The sequence below is a fragment of the Hippocampus comes genome, unplaced genomic scaffold, assembly GCF_001891065.2.
Source record: "Hippocampus comes isolate QL1 unplaced genomic scaffold, H_comes_QL1_v1.1 scaffold261, whole genome shotgun sequence".
NCBI classification, from domain to species: Eukaryota; Metazoa; Chordata; class Actinopteri; order Syngnathiformes; family Syngnathidae; genus Hippocampus; species Hippocampus comes.
In genome coordinates, this window is record NW_017805824.1 from 6,340,189 (window position 1) to 6,360,286 (window position 20,098).

General features: G+C 42.4%; 1 protein-coding gene across 1 annotated transcript in view; it reads left to right on the plus strand.

Moving 5' to 3' along the window:
- The window catches only part of bbox1 (butyrobetaine (gamma), 2-oxoglutarate dioxygenase (gamma-butyrobetaine hydroxylase) 1), a 40,025-nt gene that overhangs the window by 17,478 nt on the left and 2,449 nt on the right, over positions 1-20,098 (plus strand). Inside the window, exons 4-7 of the mRNA XM_019886546.1 lie at positions 12,814-13,012; positions 16,692-16,797; positions 16,919-17,115; positions 18,589-18,755. Coding sequence (XP_019742105.1) covers positions 12,814-13,012; positions 16,692-16,797; positions 16,919-17,115; positions 18,589-18,755 — 669 coding nt within the window. The remainder of the gene's footprint in view (positions 1-12,813; positions 13,013-16,691; positions 16,798-16,918; positions 17,116-18,588; positions 18,756-20,098) is intronic.

The following is a 20,098-nucleotide window of genomic DNA, read 5'->3' on the forward strand; positions in this document are numbered from 1 at the left end:
TTAGCCGAAAAAAACGACCACGTATAGTAAGGCGTTTTTAGCCGAAAAAAACGACCATGTATAGTAAGGCGTTTTTAGCCGAAAATAGCGACCATGTTTAGTAAGGCGTTGTGAGCCGAAAATAACGACAACGTAAATTAAGGTGTTTTGGGCCGAAAAACCCCACCATGTATAGTAAGGTGTTTTGGGCCGAAAAAAACGAGCATGTATAGGAAGGCGTTTTTAGCCGAAAATAACAACCATGTATAGTAAGGTGTTTTGGGCCGAAAAAAACGAGCATGTATAGGAAGGCGTTTTGAGCCGAAAAAAACAACTATGTATAGGAAGGCGTTTTTGGCTGAAAAAAACGACCATGTATAAGAAGGCGTTTTTGGCCAAAAAAACCCACCATGTATAGTAAGGCGTTTTTAGCCGAAAATAACGACCATGCTTAGTCAGGCGTTTTGGGCCGAAAAAAAACGACCATGTATAGTGAGGCGTTTTTGGCCATAAAAAAAAATCGACCATGTATAGTAAGGTGTTTTGGGCCGAAAAAAACGAGCATGTATAGGAAGGCGTTTTGAGCCGAAAAAAACAACTATGTATAGGAAGGCGTTTTTGGCTGAAAAAAAAGACCATGTATAAGAAGGCGTTTTTGGCCAAAAAAACCCACCATGTATAGTAAGGCGTTTTTAGCCGAAAATAACGACCATGTTTAGTAAGGCGTTTTGGGCCGAAAAAAAACGACCGTGTATAGTGAGGCATTTTTGGCCACAAAAAAAACGACCATGTATAGTAAGGTGTTTTGGGCCGGAAAAAAAACACCATGTATAGGAAGGTGTTTTGGGCCGAAAAAAACGAGCATGTGTACTAATGCGTTTTTGGCTAAAAAAAACGACCATGTATAGTAAGGTGTTTTTGGTTGAAAAAAACGACCATGTATAGTAAGGGGTTTTGGGCCGGAAAAAACCACCATGTATAGTAAGGCGTTTTTAGCCGAAAATAACGACAACGTAAATTAAGGTGTTTTTGGCCGAAAAAAACGACCATGTATAGTAAGGTGTTTTGGGCCGAAAGTTTTGGGCCGAAAAAAAGGAAGATGTATAGTAAGGTGTTTTTGGCAGAAAAAAATGACCATGTATTCGTAAGGCGTTTTGCGCCGAAAAAAACGACCATGTATAGTAAGGTGTTTTGGGCCGGAAAAAACCACCATGTATAGTAAGGTGTTTTGGACCGAAAAAAACGAGCATGTGTACTAATGCGTTTTTGGCTAAAAAAAACGACCATGTATAGTAAGGCGTTTTTGGTTGAAAAAAACGACCATGTATAGAAAGGTGTTTTTAGATGAAAATAACGACCATGTAAGTAAGGCGTTTGGGCCGAAAAAAACGACCATGTATAGTAAGGCGTTTTTAGCCGAAAATAGCGACCATGTTTAGGAAGGCGTATTTAGTCGAAAAAAACGACCATGTATAGTAAGGCGTTTTTAGCCGAAAATAGCGACCATGTTTAGTAAGGCGTTGTGAGCCGAAAATAACGACAACGTAAATTAAGGTGTTTTGGGCCGAAAAAATCGACCATGTATAGTAAGGTGTTCTGGGCCGAAAAAAAGGAAGATGTATTGTAAGGTGTTTTTGGCAGAAAAAAATGACCATGTATTCGTAAGGCGTTTTGGGCCGAAAAAAGTGACCATGAATATTGTAAGACGTTTTTGGCCGATAAAATCGACCATGTATCGTGAGGTGTTTTTGGCCGAAAAAAACGACCATGTACAGTAAGGCGTTTTGGGCCGAAAAAAGTGACCATGAATATTGTAAGACGTTTTTGGCCGATAAAATCGACCATGTATCGTGAGGTGTTTTTGGCCGAAAAAAACGACCATGTACAGTAAGGCGTTTTGGGCCGAAAAAAGTGACCATGAATATTGTAAGACGTTTTTGGCCGATAAAATCGACCATGTATCGTGAGGTGTTTTTGGCCGAAAAAAACGACCATGTACAGTAAGGCGTTTTGGGCCGAAAAAAGTGACCATGAATATTGTAAGACGTTTTTGGCCGATAAAATCGACCATGTATCGTGAGGTGTTTTTGGCCGAAAAAAACGACCATGTACAGTAAGGCGTTTTGGGCCGAAAAAAGTGACCATGAATATTGTAAGACGTTTTTGGCCGATAAAATCGACCATGTATCGTGAGGTGTTTTTGGCCGAAAAAAACGACCATGTACAGTAAGGCGTTTTGGGCCGAAAAAAGTGACCATGAATATTGTAAGACGTTTTTGGCCGATAAAATCGACCATGTATCGTGAGGTGTTTTTGGCCGAAAAAAACGACCATGTACAGTAAGGCGTTTTGGGCCGAAAAAAGTGACCATGAATATTGTAAGACGTTTTTGGCCGATAAAATCGACCATGTATCGTGAGGTGTTTTTGGCCGAAAAAAACGACCATGTACAGTAAGGCGTTTTGGGCCGAAAAAAGTGACCATGAATATTGTAAGACGTTTTTGGCCGATAAAATCGACCATGTATCGTGAGGTGTTTTTGGCCGAAAAAAACGACCATGTACAGTAAGGCGTTTTGGGCCGAAAAAAGTGACCATGAATATTGTAAGACGTTTTTGGCCGATAAAATCGACCATGTATCGTGAGGTGTTTTTGGCCGAAAAAAACGACCATGTACAGTAAGGCGTTTTGGGCCGAAAAAAGTGACCATGAATATTGTAAGACGTTTTTGGCCGATAAAATCGACCATGTATCGTGAGGTGTTTTTGGCCGAAAAAAACGACCATGTACAGTAAGGCGTTTTGGGCCGAAAAAAGTGACCATGAATATTGTAAGACGTTTTTGGCCGATAAAATCGACCATGTATCGTGAGGTGTTTTTGGCCGAAAAAAACGACCATGTACAGTAAGGCGTTTTGGGCCGAAAAAAGTGACCATGAATATTGTAAGACGTTTTTGGCCGATAAAATCGACCATGTATCGTGAGGTGTTTTTGGCCGAAAAAAACGACCATGTACAGTAAGGCGTTTTGGGCCGAAAAAAGTGACCATGAATATTGTAAGACGTTTTTGGCCGATAAAATCGACCATGTATCGTGAGGTGTTTTTGGCCGAAAAAAACGACCATGTACAGTAAGGCGTTTTGGGCCGAAAAAAACGACCATGTATAGTAAGGCGTTTTTGGCCGAAAAAAATGACCATGTATTTGTAAGGCGTTTTGGGCCGAAAAAAAATCCGACCATGTATAGGAAGGCGTTTTGGGCCGAAAAAAGTGACCATGTATATTGTAAGACGTTTTTGGCCGATAAAATCGACCATGTATCGTGAGGTGTTTTTGGCCGAAAAAAACGAACATGAATAGGAAGGCATTTTTGGACGGAAAAAAAAGACCATGTATAGTAAGGCATTTTGGGCCCAAAAATAGGACCATGAAAAGTAAGGCGTTTTGGGCTGAAAAAAATGACCGTGTATAGTAAGGCGTTTTGGGCCGAAAAAAAATGACCATGTATATCGTAAGGCGTTTTTTGACGAAAATAACGACCATGTAAGTAAGGCTTTTTGGGCCGAAAAAAACGACCATGTATCTTAAGGCGTTTTTTTGCCGAAAATAACGACCATGTTTAGTAAGGCGTTGTTAGCCGAAAATAACGACAACTTATAGTAAGATGTTTTTGTCTGAAAAGAAACGACCATGTAGAGTAAGGAATTTTGGGCCGAAAAAAACGACCGTGTATAGCAAGGCATTTTTGGCCCAAAAAAATGACCATGTATAGTAAGGCATTCTGTGCCGAAAAAAACAACAATGTATAGTAAGGCGTTCTGGGCCGAAAAAAACAACAATGGATAGTAAGGCGTTTTGGGCTGAAAAAAAACGACCAGGTATAGCAAGGCGTTTTTGGACGGAAAAAAAGACCATGTATTGTAAGGCGTTTTGCGCTGAAAAAAAACGACCATGCATAGGAATGCATTTTTGGCAAAACAAAAAACCGACCATTTATAGTCAGGAGTTTTTGGTTGAAAAAAACAACCATGTATAGCTAGGCGTTTTTAGATGAAAATAACGACCATGTAAGTAAGGCGTTTTGGGCCGAAAAAAACGACCATGTATAGAAAGGCATTCTGTGCCGAAAAAAACACCCATGTATATTCAGGTGTTTTTGGCCGAAAAAAAACCGACCATATATAGTAAGGCGTTTTTGGCCGAAAAAACCGAACATGAATAGTCAGGCATTTTTGGACGGAAAAAAAAGGCCATGTATAGTAAGGCGTTTTGGGCTGAAAAAAACGGCCATGTATAGTAAGCCGTTTTGGGCCGAAAAAAAACGAACATGTGTACTAATGCGTTTTGGGCTGAAAAAAACGACCATGTATAGTAAGGTGTTTTTAGCCGAAAATAATGACCATGTTTAGTTAGGCGTTTTTTGCCGAAAATAACGACAACGTATAGTAAGATGTTTTTGGCCGAAAAAAACGACCATGTATAGAAAGGCGTTTTTGGCCGAAAAAAACGACCATGTATAGTAAGGCATTTTTATTCCCCCCAAAAACGACCATGTATAGTAAGGTGTTTTAGGCTGAAAAAAACCATCATGTATAGTAAGGAGTTTTTCGCCGAAAAAAATTACCATGTATAGTAAGGCATTCTGGGCCGAAAAAACAACAATGTATTGTAAAGCGCCATGGGCCGAAAAAACGACCATGTATAGTAAGGTGTTTTTAGCCGAAAAAAAACTACCATGTATAGTAAGATGTTTTGGGCCGAAAAAAACGACCACGTACAGCAAGGCGATTTTGGCCCAAAAAAACGACCACCTTTTGTGAATTGTTCCTTGGTGCGAGTATGAGCATGAATAGTTGTGTGGAGAAGAGGATCAGAAAATGGATGGCCACGCACATTTTTGAGAACAGGAAGGCCGGAATCGAACCCTGCACCTCCGCAGCACGTGACCAACGAACTAACCATTCGACTACCAGGCAGGGTATGAATGCTCTACATCAGGGGTGTCAAACTCATTTCACATTGTGGGCCACACGGCCTCGGTAGATGTCAAGTGGGCCGGACCATTCAAATTATACCACACTCCGGTATAAATAACCAAAATAACATGTCTTTCCTTTTCTTTCGGTCCAAAGAAGCACAAGAACATTCGGAAAATGTTGACATTTAATGAACATATCTTTTACAAAACATTTCATGAAGCACCTTAGATTTCCTTCGAGAAATGTGCAATTTACTTTTATCATTCACATACATGCATTGCAAACGATCCCACTGATTTTACAAAGGCACAAAACTTTAATAAGTAATTGGTCTTTAAAAATATAGGAATGCACTTTAAGATTAAACGAGATTGATCAAGAAAGCAATTTTACACCATTTACACATGTGCATATAAAATCTATATGTCATCCCTGCCTACACCTTACAAACTAAGGAGAGCGCTATTAAATGTGTAAAGAATAAAGTGTTCACATGTCCTTGATAGCGTCTGCTGTGTTGGGTCTGTCTCAGTGACAGACTGAGGCTGCTGTTGTCTTCTTCTCTGGTCAAAACAATGTTGTCTTCTACTCTGATCAAAACAGTGTGTCCCCTAGCGGATACTCCATGAATTGCACCTTATTAAAAATATCAATTCCGTGTCTTTCATACATTTTTTCACTTTTAAATAATCCTGCGGGCCTGATCAAACCTCCTTGGAGGCCGGTTCCGGACCGCGGGCTGTATGTTTGACACCTATGCTCCACATTCTCCCTCGGTGTGAGTGTGAGCGTGAATAGTTGTGCAGGGAAGAGGATCAGAAAATGGATAGCCATGCATGTTTTTGAGAACACACAGGAAGGCTGGAGCTGGAATCGAACCCTGCACCTCCGCAGTGCAACACCGACACACTAACCATTCAACTACAAGTTAGGTGATGAACAAACACTTTACATTGTCCGTTGATGTTAGTGTGAGCACGAATAGTTGTGCGGAGAAGAGGATAAGAAAATGCATGGCCACACACATTTTTGAGAACGCACAGGAAGGTCAGAGCCGGACTCGAACCCTGCACCTCTGCAGCGCAACACCAACGCACTAACCCTTCGACTACCAGGCAGGTCAGGAACACGCTACACTGTCGAGTGACATCTACCGAGGCCGTGTGGCCCACTGTGAAATGAGTTTGACACCCCTGATGTAGCGCTTTCATACCTGCCTGGTAGTCGAATGGTTAGTTCGTTGGTCACATGCTGCGGAGGTGCAGGGTTCACAGGGTCCCCACGGATCCTGAAAGTTAATAAAAATCCATTAAAAATAGTACATTTATGTTCTTAATTTTCATGGAAAGCTTCTAAAATCAATTAAAATCTTTAAAAATTAACCTGTAGTTTACACTTCATTTGTGTATGTCATTTTCCCCGCCCTTCGAATTCATATTTTTGTCGGAAAATGCGCCTGGTGCCCTTCCCCTCTAACCCCACTGTTGGGCGACATGCCTTCCTGGTTCCCGCTCTGCTTTTCTCGCCATCTCCGATCAGTTCCGATGATGATCACGTGATCACTTGGTGTCATTTCGGGCCAATTTGACACACAGTATGTCAAAAAAAGGGTGAGCTGATTGCCCCTAAAAATAAAGATGTGCCCTTCCCTTGGCAGCAATGATTTGAACACCAGCTCAGTGATATGTGGCTTTCTGTTCATTAAATCCACCGTGAATCCCCTGCTGAATGGAGAAAAAGTCCTTAAAAATGGCTAAATTAGCCCTCAAAAGTCCTTAAAACTTCCACAAATAAAAAGCAAGTGGAAGAGTGGGAACCCTGCTCGACATTGTCCCAATGTGTCAGTGTGCGCGCGAAGAGGACAAGAAAATGATCATGTAGTAAGGTGTTTTTTTCCGAAATAATTACCATGTATAGTAAGGCGTTTTGGGCTGAAAAAAATGACCATGTATCGTAAGGCGTTTTGGGACGAAAAAAACAACCATGTATAGTAAGGCGTTTTGGGCCGAAAAAAACGACCATGTATCGTAAGGCGTTTTTTGCCGAAAAAAACGACCATGTATAGTCAGGCGTTTTGAGCTGAGAAAACCGACCACGTATAGTAAGGCGTTTTGGGCCAAAAAACAAACGACCATGTATAGTAAGGCGTTTTGGGCTGAAAAAAACGCCAATGTATCGTAAGGTGTTTTGGGCCGAAAAAAACGACCATGTTTAGTAAGGCGTTTTGGCCCGAAAATAACGACTATGTAGAGTAAAGCGGTTTGGGCTGAAAAAAACGACCATGTATAGTCAGGCGTTTTGAGCCGAGAAAACCGACCATGTATAATAAGGCGTTTTGGGTCGAAAAAAACGACCATGTAAAGTAAGGCGTTTTTAGCCGAAAAAAACGACCATGTATAGTCAGGCGTTTTGAGCCGAGAAAACCGACCATGTATCGTAAGGCGTTTTGGGCCGAAAAAAACGACCATGTTTAGTAAGGCGTTTTGGGCCGAAAATAACGACCTTGTATCGTAAAGCGGTTTGGGCTGAAAAAAACGACCATGTAAAGTAAGGCGTTTTGAGCCGAGAAAACCGACCATGTATCGTAAGGCGTTTTGGGCCGAAAAAAACGACCATGTATAGTAAGGCGTAAGGCGTTTTGAGCCGAGAAAACCGACCATGTGGCGTTTTGAGCTGAGAAAACCGACCATGTATAGGAAGGTGTTTTGGGCCGAAAAAAACGACCATGTATAGTAAGGCGTTTTGGGCCGAGAAAACCGACCATGTATAATCAGGCATTTTGGGCCGAAAAAAACGACCATGTAAAGTAAGGCGTTTTGAGCCGAGAAAACCGACCATGTATAGTAAGGCGTTTTTTGCCGAAAAAAACGACCATGTATAGTCAGGCGTTTTGAGCCGAGAAAACCGACCATGTATAGTAAGGCGTTTTGAGCTGAGAAAACCGACCATGTATAGTAAGGTGTTTTGGGCCGAAAAAAACGACCATGTAAAGTAAGGCGTTTTTAGCCGAAAAAAACGACCTTGTATCGTAAGGCGTTTTTGGCCAAAAAAAACGACAGTGTATAGTTAGGCGATTTTGGCTGAAAAAACTGACCATGTATAGTAAGCCGTTTTAGGTTGAAAAAAATGGAACATGTATAGTCAGGCGTTTTTTGCCGAAAAAAACGACCATGTTTTACTCAGGCGTTTTTCGATGAAAATAACAACCATGTATCGAAAGGCGTTTTTGGCCGAAAAAAACGACCATGTGTAGTAAGGCGTTCCCATGGGTCCTTAAAGTTCATAAAAAAACATGAAATTGTAAAATTATGTTCTTAATTGTCCTTAATTTTCAGGGAAAGCATCTAAAAAAAAATCCTTAAAAATGAACCTGTGATGTTCATTTCATTTGTGTATGTCATTTTCCCCACCCTTCCAATTTGTAGTTTTGTTGGAAAATGCGCCTGGCGCCCTTCCCCTCAAACCCCGCTGTCGGGCTACATGCCTTCCTGGTTCCCGCTCTGCTTTTCCCGCCGTCTCCGATCACTTCTGATGATGATCACGTGATCACTTCCGGTCATTTCGGGCCAATTTGACATACAGCATGTCAAAAAAAGGGTAAGCTGATTGCCCCTAAAAATAAAGATGTGCCCTTCCTTTGGCAGCAATGATTTGAATTCCAGCTCAGTGATATGTGGTTTTCTGTTCATTAAATCCACCGTGAATCCCCTGCTGAATGGAGAAAAATCCTTAAAAATTGTTAAATTAGCCCTCAAAAGTCCTTAAAAGGTCCATAAATAAAAAGCAAGTGGAAGAGTGGGAACCCTGCAGTTTGTGATAAAACTCTACTCAAGTCAAAACAAAATGACTTTGTAGGCTGCAGAGGAGGTGAGGCAGCCCTCCAGGCTTCAACAGAGCACACTGAGGCGAAAGACACACTGCATTGAGCTGCCTAACAGCCCCTGGGATCCATCGCTCCAGGTTTCCTTCCCTGGAAAAGCCACTGTGGCACACATGACATTTTCGGGGGAAGGGGCTATCTTGTCTGGCTGCTCCAATCATTTCCAACACGCACCTCCACAGACCTTCCTGCCAAATCCCTTGTGCTCTTTTCGCACATGAGCACGAATCCACCAACGTACATACTCAAGGCTTTTTCTCTCAAATGTCAGCAAACAACATGCATGCTTATTCTGACATGGCCGCTCATCCCACCACAGCTGGAAACTATGCAAGAGACAGCAAATTTGACTCGACGCACAGGACTTCCCGGATGGGAGGAAAAGAGTGCTGATTTAATCTCCCAACTTTTTCCAGTCCAGTTTTTTTTTGGGGGGGGGGGGGCTTAATGCTTCAAGATTGCCGAAGACAGTCGTGAGCTTTAATCACCAGTTGTGCTTCTCATTTAATCCATGTCTAGTCATTTTTTCTGTCCCTCGAGTACAGTCCGCTCCTCGGGAAATGACTTGCAGCTCTGCAATGATGCAAGTCAGCTTGTTTACTCAAAAGTGGCCGCAGTAAATAGACACACTCTCTTTATATTTATGTTTCGTTTGTTCGTACAGACAGCACGTTTTTCCATTGCTGACAAGACATCCGTGTGAGGAAGTTATTCCCTGATCTAAAGAGTTATATTCATCTTTTCTTTGACCCATCTGCCGCAAATGCAGTTCCTTCGACATCCCTGTTTCCCAACGAGAATTCTGCAGGACTGCAGCTGGTACGTCAGTGAAGTACCGGGATCTGTGCACACATTGAGCAAAGCTGCAGCCTCTTTGTCACTGGGGATATCTTGAAATGCTGCCGAGCCTGTACAGGACATCCAGACCCAGTTTTACAAGAGGAATAATCGTTCCAATCAGACCAGGCCTTTGGCCTACCTTCTCTGTTGTTATCGCAGGCAGAAAGTTCATAACCCTTTGAACTGTGTATATGTTGGGCCACGTTACCTTGTCAACCAACAATCAGTGTTACGGGCGTAAAGAGTTAGCGTTCAGTCAGTTCTGAAAGAAAGAAAAAAAAAGTGACAGACGATCCGTAATATTTGGCAGCTCTGAAACTCCAATTGAAGTGTCACTGAACATATAACAGCATGTTCAGGGAAGGCAGAAGACATATGTTACACGTTTGCTGAAAACAACAAAGGTGCTTTCAGTAGGCATTGACAGCGGAGGAATTTGCATACACACACTGTGCCACATTAATCGTTTTTTGTTTATGATAAAGTTTTTATAAAGGTGAGAAGCGGAAATTGACATCATTATTACATTTAGATTGCCTAACCATAGTGTTCGACTTTGACCTCGGCGGCCCTTCAGCCTTTTTTTCAGTATGAGGCACTGCAAGTCGACATCTCTCAAAACAAAAACAAAAAAACCCAAAAGCAAAAACATGCAGATTCTAGCAGGCTCGCCTTGCAGGGTGCCCATCCCCTGCAGGCTTTTGCAGTTTGATTGCGATGCAGAGATTTGAAAGGCTGCGAAGAAACAGTTACGAAAAAGAGGTGTGGAGGAGCCTCAAACATGAACCAGGTACAAAATGTAGTCACCTCAAACCTCCTCTTCATAGAAATACACTTTGCAGCTGTTAGACGGAAGTCGCTAGAGAGTGGCTCCATGGAAAAAGGAGCGTGCGTAACCAAATGGTGTAGAGCAGCGGGAGGAATTTTTTCCATTTGTCTGTCTGAAAGAAGCTCCCTGATTTTTCTTCGTCATATTCAATTGCTTTCAGGAGCAGGCTATGAAAATGGCATGGGTTGCATTCAGAAGCCGCGTCGATATAAGGTTACGCTTCTGGATTTGATTCATTTGAAAAAAAAAATTGCTCAAATGTATATCGCAAGACTTCTCCACCTAAGGGTGGGTTGACCCGTGCAGGATGATAACGCGCTCTCAAGGTAGTGATGCGCGTTTAAGAGATTTGGCACGCTCTGCTGCTCGTTTCGGCTCCAAACGAGGATGCTTCTTATCCATTTCATCAGCACCGCTCCAGGGTGGATTTGATGACCCAGGCCTCATTACCTCCGCACAAAACGGTAAAATAGGGAAAGTCATTGTATAATATAGCTTGAAATTGTTCAAGCCGCATCAATATTTTATTACATTTATCAATGGAACGTGTTATCCACATTAATAGGTTTCTGTCGTATTTTCGTCAGCGGAAAAATGCAGCCTTTGAAATGTTTTATCTTAATGACGTGAAGGAGTCCTCTGTGAACTTCGTGATTGTTCTTGGTGCATTGCATACAAACAGGGATTTATATCTTGAATATTTTTTTTTCTACTCTAACTGAGACTCACCTTGACATTTCTTGGTGTGTCTGTGTTTTTGCACGCTGAGATGAAATGCTAATACGTGTCATTTATTTCCGACAGTCTTTTGTCTTCATTTCATAGCGTGCGACTTGCTGTGCGGGCGCGCCCGCACACACACACACACACACACACACACACACACACACACACACACACACACACACACACACACACACACACACACACACACACATACACCCACACACACACATTTTTGTTGCTGCCACATTGTAGTTACGGTTTCCCTTGGAGGGCCGTTATGAATTTTGGGAAACCATATAAATGTTTAATCAGCTCCACATATTACATACACAGCACACGACAAATTGCTGTTGAACTAGTTTTAAATTCAGATGTCAAGAATAATGACTGTTATTGTGGGTTACATATGACAATTTGAAATTTTGGTTCAGACTTTAGCAAGCATCATGGAACTTGACATGCGTGATTTGCTTTCGCGGGCCACATAAAATGAATGATGTGGCGGACCAGATCTGGCCCCCGGGCCTTGACTTTCACACCTGTGCTTTAATGGGTTCAGATATGTTTACCTTCTGGTTGTTTGAGCATCCAAGCTTGATTTACGATGGAGGATGATGTCAGACCACGATCAAAAATTCACTTTCAAGGTGCATTTTTCAAGAAAAAAATGGATTGTATGAGGCCAAGTGATATACTGGAAGATGAAGACAATTATGTTTTTTTTTCCTATTTATTAATGGTATTTGTCTTCAAATATATGAAATGCTCTTCTTTAATGCCACATATTGGCCCCCATTCGTATATGGATGTAAGTCAGCTATTGTATGTATGCGATGCGTCTGCGCCTGCGGTATGATCGCTCATCCATACACAGCCAACCTAGACGTCGTCAAAAACTGTGCACTGGTTGCGGCAGAGTTTTTGGGAGGCAGATTACTAACTAACGTCTGTGAATCTGCAAAATTATTTGAAGTATCAGTTTAATAACATGCCCTGCAGTGTGAACGGAGTCACACGCACACACACTAAGATGATGAATGCATTTAGGGTCTGATTTACGAAAGAGCAGGCATTAAATTGCTTTCATACAAACAGATGATGCACAATGTTGGTGGGCATGTTGCACGGGAACTACTAAGATTGTGATCTCTTCACTAAAGAGCCCAACAAGTGCGTGCCAAATTGCTTGTTCTTTTCTTCTAAGAAATTCCACAGGCTGTCGGTAACATTTGGGAGAGCAGCGCAAGCAGGAAAGAGTTTGAAGCGATATGATTGGAAGCGTTAATGGAGGAGGCAACCCAACATGTTACGGCGTCACACAAAAGGACACTTATCCCTGCGATAATTTAGGGGGAAGCCACCAGCCGTATACAGCCAAATCCCTGTTTTGTTGTGTCGTGTGAAAATGGATCAATGGTTGGAGAACTGTCGTATCATTATTGATACTGGCTTTTGAATCCTATTTGATTGTAAATTCACTCCTAATGTTTAGTTTTTGCAGTAAAAGGGGAAATTCCTGTTCCGTGTCAGTCAACACAACTGCGATTCTAACTGCATTTCTTTGTCATTTTCTCATTTCAGAGCGCTACTACTGGGACAGCAAACTGCGCATTCCCACTGCCAACTACCAGGACATCCTCAATGACGACAAGGCCGCGCTGGCGTGGCTTGTGGCGCTGCGGCGCATCGGTATCGTCTACCTGAAGGGGGCTCCGGCGGAGCAAGGCCACGTGGCACGACTCGCCGAGAGGATCGGTTACCTTCGACTGACGTTCTACGGGTAAGACTCACCCCATTGAGTGCCTGTCAACAGCGGCCAAGCCACTGTTAAATAAGCTGCGGCCTCACTAAATGCTTGAATGGTGAGTTTTCCACATGAGCATGATTTAGCCGGAGCTCAGCCCAGGGACCGTTATTAAATCAAACTTGATATATTATTTATTTCTGTTTTCCAAGAAATTAAAAAAAAAAAAGACAATTGCGATATTCTCAACAACTTTGATGGTGAGGAAAATGTGCCTTATTTCCATAGCATTGGTTTACATGGGTCCCTCTGAAAAGTTAAGAGCGAGTCTTCTGGCGAGTTTATCTCGCCGGAGTAGATCGCTTTGGTTTATTATGCGAGGACACAGACGGGGAAAAGCAAGCCAAAATCATTCCAGCTGCTCTTAACCAGAGGAATTACCTGGTGCACTCAGTCAGAACAGAGGTTTGGAGGCACGGCGCCTTTCCGTTGCCAGATGATGAGCTCACAGAGTTGGAAGTAAAAGCGCTGTCTGTTTCTCATCGTCAGAACATGGGAGCCGAGGTTACCTCGTTAGCACTCGGCTCTTGTTCTCAACACATCTTTAATGAACAGGCCCCAGACGCACAAGGTAGTACATTTTGCTCAGACTTTGTCCACATCTTTTCGATTCATAGGAACAGTTTACGGAACAAAAACATGGAGGTGCAATGGCTTGCCCGGTATCCCCCATTGTGGTCACCCTTGACATGGAAGACATGGAAAGGGGACTCTGAACTCCTTTCAAACTCATTCAACGGCAACCATTTTCACTCATCTGAACCCATTGAGTGCCGGCCATTTTAGAGTCGTTACTGATTTTTCAAGACTCGGAGATTGCGTTGTCCAATTAACACATTGACAAATACCAAATGAAAGGATAGGCTTTATTCTTTCACCAGAAAACAAATGATTTGACCTTTTTACATTCTTTGGTAATCGGCAGTACAACATCGGTAAAATAAAAAAAATAAATAAATAAAATGATAATAATAATAATAATAAACGACGTCTTTCAAAATCTGAAGAAAAGGACAAACATCAAGTAGAACTGTTACTTTGATGCTAATATTTTTTTTTCATGACATTTGAACAGGGGTTTCACTTTATAAAGCAGCTAAAACAATGTTTAGGAATGGCATTTGATGGCAAAATAATCTTGTATTTAGCGATAGACAAGCACTGTAAGCGTTTTTTAGTTTGTCAGCTGTGAGGGGCTGTTTCTGTTACGACCTCGTCATACTCCCAAGATTCCTTTAATTTATGACAGACCATGCTTCTGTTAACTCTCAAAATACATACCGTATTTTCCGCACTAAAAGGCTTCCATTTTCTTAAAAGCTCACAGTGCGCCTTAAAATCTGATGTGCCTTGTGTATGGTCATTACGGTAATATGTCAACCCCAAAATGGCTCCTTGCTCGAGACATGCTTACAACGCAGATTTCAAACTTAAGGCGATCGGTTTCCCAGTTGAACACGGAAATAGAGCAGCAGCGAGAGAGTTCAACGTGAACGAGTCAATGTTATAACTTGTTGTTGGTTAAGTGAACTGTGTCACTGCTTTATTAAATAAGTTTTACTGACATCTGATCGTCGCTATATAAATCAGGGTGTAGTGTAGTGTTCTGTTGGCATTTCCTTGAGCGTTGCTCCATCTGGTGGATGCATTGTAGATTGCGTCTTATAAAGCGGTGCGTCAAATGTATGAAAAAAATGACAAAATAGGCCATTCATTGAAGGTGCGCGTCATAATCCAGTGCGCCTTTTAGTGTGAAAAACACGGTAGTCTGTAATTTTTAAACTTCTTTGTTCCCTTTTGGAGTGGATGCTTCAAATATTCAACTGAAACGCAGTGCCACAAGTGCCGTTTTCAGACACCATTAGAATCCACCTCTTCCCCCCAGGTGGTACGAGCAGGAAAAGAGAAGTGCTTGTTTTTCTTTTGTTTGTTTGTTTGGGTTTTTTTTTCTAAAATGGTGCACCACTACCACTCGCTGGCATTTGCCTCATTACATTTTTGGTATATTCACTGTGGAAGCACCAAACCCTTGTCAAGCCGCTCCAAAAAAAAAAAAAAAAAAAAAAAAACATGTGAAAGATGTCAACGAAATACTTATTGGCAGAGATTTGCTGGGTTGGAACACATGTAAAAAAATATGTCCTTTGTGTCCTTTGAGAACAGCTCCAAGTCATTGGTGTCAATGTGTGGATGACATATGGGTTAAAATCAGAAGTCAACGGTGCTATACAGCAGGGGTCCCCAACCGCCGGTCCGCGGACCGGTACCGGTCCGCCGGGCATTTGGTACCGGGCCGCACAGAAAGAACTTGCCTTAATTCCGTTTTATTTATTTCGGAAAACGAAAGATGTTTTATTTTGAAAAACTACCGGATTCTCCGTTACATCCGTCTGTGTCACACTTGACACACATCAAGCCACGCTTCTCCGTCACGTGACCGATTACTTCAAAACAAAACGCAGGAGCTCGCAAAATGAGTAAAAAAAAAACTGCTGGAGATCGCAAATGACGGCGGCCTTAAAAGTACGTTCGAGACAACTGGATTAAAGTTATGGCTGAATACTCTGAGATCGCCACAATAGCACTGTTGCTATTTCCGACATCCTACCTGTGTGAGGCGGGGGGTTTCTGCAGCAACGGCGACGAAAACAAAATTACGAAGTATACTGGACATAAACCACACACTTGAGGTGTCATTGTCTCCTATTACCCCGAGATGGGACCGTCTGGTTGCAGAAAATCAAGCTCGGTGCTGTGTTGAGTCGTCATTTTCATGCACTTTGAATTTGCGTTGTATCGTATTTTGAAGGCATTAAACATTGCCATAGCGATCGGAGTGTTGCGGCCAGATTAGACGCTCCTTGTGTTTATTATTATATTTCGAAAACACCACAGTTTTCACGCAGCTCATACCATATTATTACGTTGTATTATTTCCACCACACCTTAAATGCCGGTCCCTGAAAATATTGTCTGACATAAACCGGTCCGTGGGGCAAAAAAGGTTGGGGGCCCCTGCTATACAGCAAACCCTGAAAAACATGGTGCGGGCTCTCGGGTAGAGTGAGTAACGCATGGATGTCTATACATTGGCAAAAACAAGCAACAACTGAGTTGGCGCATGTCACAACATGAACGCTTTAACTCTTCAGGTCAAGGCTGAGCACTCTACCTGTACCTCAAAGAGAAGTTTGCTCATTGGAGGACAAAAGTGAACATATTCAAAGAAGGCAGATGCTTTGAAAGAGGCTTGTGAGAGGCCATCTATGTCAAGGTTGAAAAAAACATCTCCAAATAGAGAACGAGGCTTGCGATATCAACAACATACAATTCCGTCCTTTCATCCCTTCCAAAGTGACTCAATAGTCTCCAAGAAATAACAAAGCACACTCACACTCACTGTTGGCTTTTAGGTACCTCCACAAGCCATTGTTACACCTGAATGCAGAATTGACGAGGGTCAGTCCACCCGTATGACTGTTGTTGGTGGGCTGCGATTCAATTATACATTAAAATGATCAAGACCGATGGCTCAAGAATGTATTTGGCTGCATTATCCCCATTTCTGAGAACTGTTTCACATCGGTCCGTTTCACTCCACAGACTTGTGGCATCACCTGTACTGATCATGTCATGTTCCCGTCGCTGTCCTTAGGCATACGTGGCAGGTTGTGGACAAGTACATGGCCAATAATGTAGCCTACACCTCAGGAAATCTCAGCCTCCACACAGACTACCCCGCATTACACTTTGCCCCTGGAGTGAGTACATACAAAGTCGCATGCTTCGTTTTGAGGCACCCCCTCGACAGTGAATGCTCCGCAAGTATATGTGTCCAGAATGCGTAATAAAGTGGATGTTATTTCGGCGCGCGGAGCATAGGTGCAGTTCTTGCACTGCGTCAGCCAGGCCGAAGAGGGCGGCGACAGTGAGGTGGTCGACGGTTTCCACACAGCCGAGCAGCTGCGGCGCGAAGACCCCGAGGCTTTCCACACACTCGCCTCGCTCCTGGTGGACTTCACCGACACCGGGACAGACTATTGCGACTTCATGCTGCAGTCCAAGAAGAGCATCATTGAGTGAGTGAGGCGGCTTGTCAAAACACACACGTGTGCACACATGCGTGTACGTGAAGGATGAGCAAGTTAAATGCTGGAGGGAGTTAACATTTTTCATCAGTGCTACTTTGCAGCATTTCCTAACCAGAAGTATGACAACAATCAACTCACCCAGAATTGTAATACAGTCAAACCTCGGTTTTCGAACGTCTCGGTTCTCAACCAATTCGGTTTTCAACCAAAATTTTCGAGTTTTTTATGCCTCGGATGATGAAAAAATTTCGGTTCTCGAACGAACTGACCGCACTTGACATGAGGAAGTGACGCTTCCTCGGGTGGACGAGGAAGTGACGCTTCCTCGTGTTGCTTTCCATTGTGAGCAGACGTGTTCAGGAAACATTTTTATTTTAAAAAGAGCGTGGTTTCGGTTTTCGAACAATTTCGGTTTTCGAACAGCCTTCTGGAATGGATTATGGACGAAAACCGAGGTTTGACTGCACTATTGATGTACTATGATTGTCCAGCATATCATTCCAAATCCACAAAAAAAATCCATTAGGCTTATTGTAGTGTAGGGCAGTGTAAGACCATTTAAGCACATCTAAGACATGTCTGCCATCTAGTGGTGATTGGTGATATTGCAAGATACTTACAGTTAACACCTGCGGATTTGCATATTTTTTAAGTTTTTTCCCCAATATATTTTTATATTTTGGATTTGTGCATTTGGACAAATGCATACATACAAAAATACATGCATAGCTTATTTGGTCCAGCAGCCATTCTTGTCCTGTGCAATTATTGTTGACATCGTTAGTGACAAGTGAATCAGAAGTGTTAACCGCACTGTTAGCTGGCTGCTCTTCATCTGCAAGATTAACGTGTGTTATCATCATGCGCTTCATCACCAGTCCAGATTCTCTTTGGGCCCTTTCGGCGACACGCCAACATTTCTGAGTTGCACTGTTTTCAATCAGCAACTAATGGCAATAGAAAGGCAAGTTGAAATGTCTTAAAAGACAAGTCAAGGTAGCCATCATGCCAATCATGCCACCAGAGCAAGAGAGGCTACTGTGGGCTCCTGTGAAGACCCTGTATGGTGTTAAATGTTCCGGAGCTGTAGAGGCTAAAATTGAGACGTGCTGGTACCGCTGCGTACCGACCGGCCCACTCAAAGCACTGGTTTATCTGCGTTTTTTTTTTTTTTTCTAATGGATCAAGGGGGCACTTGGTGTTGTCGCTCTGGCTTCCAGTTGCCCATCCCTGACATAGATGGAACAATATGGAGTACACATTAATGAATTTGAGCGGGCAGATTAGAAAGAGGAACACTGCCATCTGTTGGCTAACACCATTAGTGTTCTGACTTCATTCGGTACATTTTGACCATCTCATGTCATCTACGAAGGTATTATGCTGGCTATATTGAAGTATAAGTATGTTGTTTCAGTTGTCTAAATCATCTATAATCTGGCATCTCGCCTTTGTGATCAGCATTAATGAGCAGGGTCAAGTTGTGAGGATAAACTACAACAACGCCACCAGGGATTCGGTGCTGGACCTCCCTCTTCATCAAGTTCAGCCCTTCTACAGGGCGCTCAAGGCCTACGTGAACATCATGAAGCGACCCGAGAATGTGGTCACCTACAAGATGGAGCCAGGTCAGCGTCAACCATCTTTCTCAGAGCACTGCTTCATTTCATTTGGGCTCCACTAAGCACCCCAAATACCCTGCCTCAAATAGCGAGAAAGCTAACTTTTGGCATCTTTAAACTGACAATATACAACAAAACCGTCTACTTTCATTTCATACTCATCATATATTACCTCTAAAAATAACTGACTAAAACATAAAGACAGAAAAATCTGTCATTCATGAGTTTTGGCTGTACTGTGTGTGTGTGTGTGTGTGTGTGTGTGTGTGTGTGTGTGTGTGTGTGTGTGTGTGTGTGTGTGTGTGTGTGCGCGCGCGCATGTTGTGTAATCCGATAATCTCAGAGCACCACACACACACTAAGAGTCTGTTCCACCATCCATCTCGAACAAATTCCCTGGCGCAGAGCTCTCGTGTGATCTTAAATGAAGAAGAAGCGAAGAGGACCCAAGGTGGGAGCGTTGAAAAACACTTACATCGTCAAGGAGAGACTTGTTTTGGCAAATACTAATTGGCATTCGGGCAACCCACTTTTATACAAAGACTGTACCAATATTGGGAAGGACATTTTGCTTTATTTACTGCCGCTTCTTTCTTGGGCAGTCAAGGCGCTTCTTTGGCTGGCTGCATTCCAATCACGTCACAGTGTCAAATGATTTGAGACTCGTCGGATCCCCTCCACCACCCTCATGTTTAGTATTTCAGATTGTAGACCTCAACATGTTTCTGACCTTCTTATCAGGACAAATTCACACTAAACACGCCTCAGACCAAAGGATAATCTCAAAGGACCATTTTATAAAATGATAGTGAAGTGCTTGATGTCCTTGAAGAAGCACAATCAGGAGAAAAACAGTTCGACTGTCTTTATATGTGTGTGCAGCCGAACTTCCAAGAAGAGGGAAGTGTCGCCTCGGTGTACAAACCCAATTCCAATGAAGTTTGGACATTGTGTTAAACATGACTACATTTGATTTGCAAATACTTTCATGATTATTTGCTAAAAACAATCAAGTTGATCCATTTGAACATTAAATATTTTGTCTTTGTAGTGTATTCAATTAAATATTTGCAAATTGTCGTATTCAGTTTTTATTTATATTGAACACAACGTCCAAATTTCACTAGAATTGGATTTGTACATACAGTGAAACTCCTCTACAACGAAATCATGTTTGCAGCAAGAAAATTTTCACAACAGGGGGGTTTTCACTGTAGCAAATTTGATCTCAGATGTAAACACACACACACACACACACACACACACACACACACACAAACGTGTACTCTTTATTTTTGTTATAGTGCATAAGTATGAGCATACAGTATCACTCATACTTCCTTGAGACC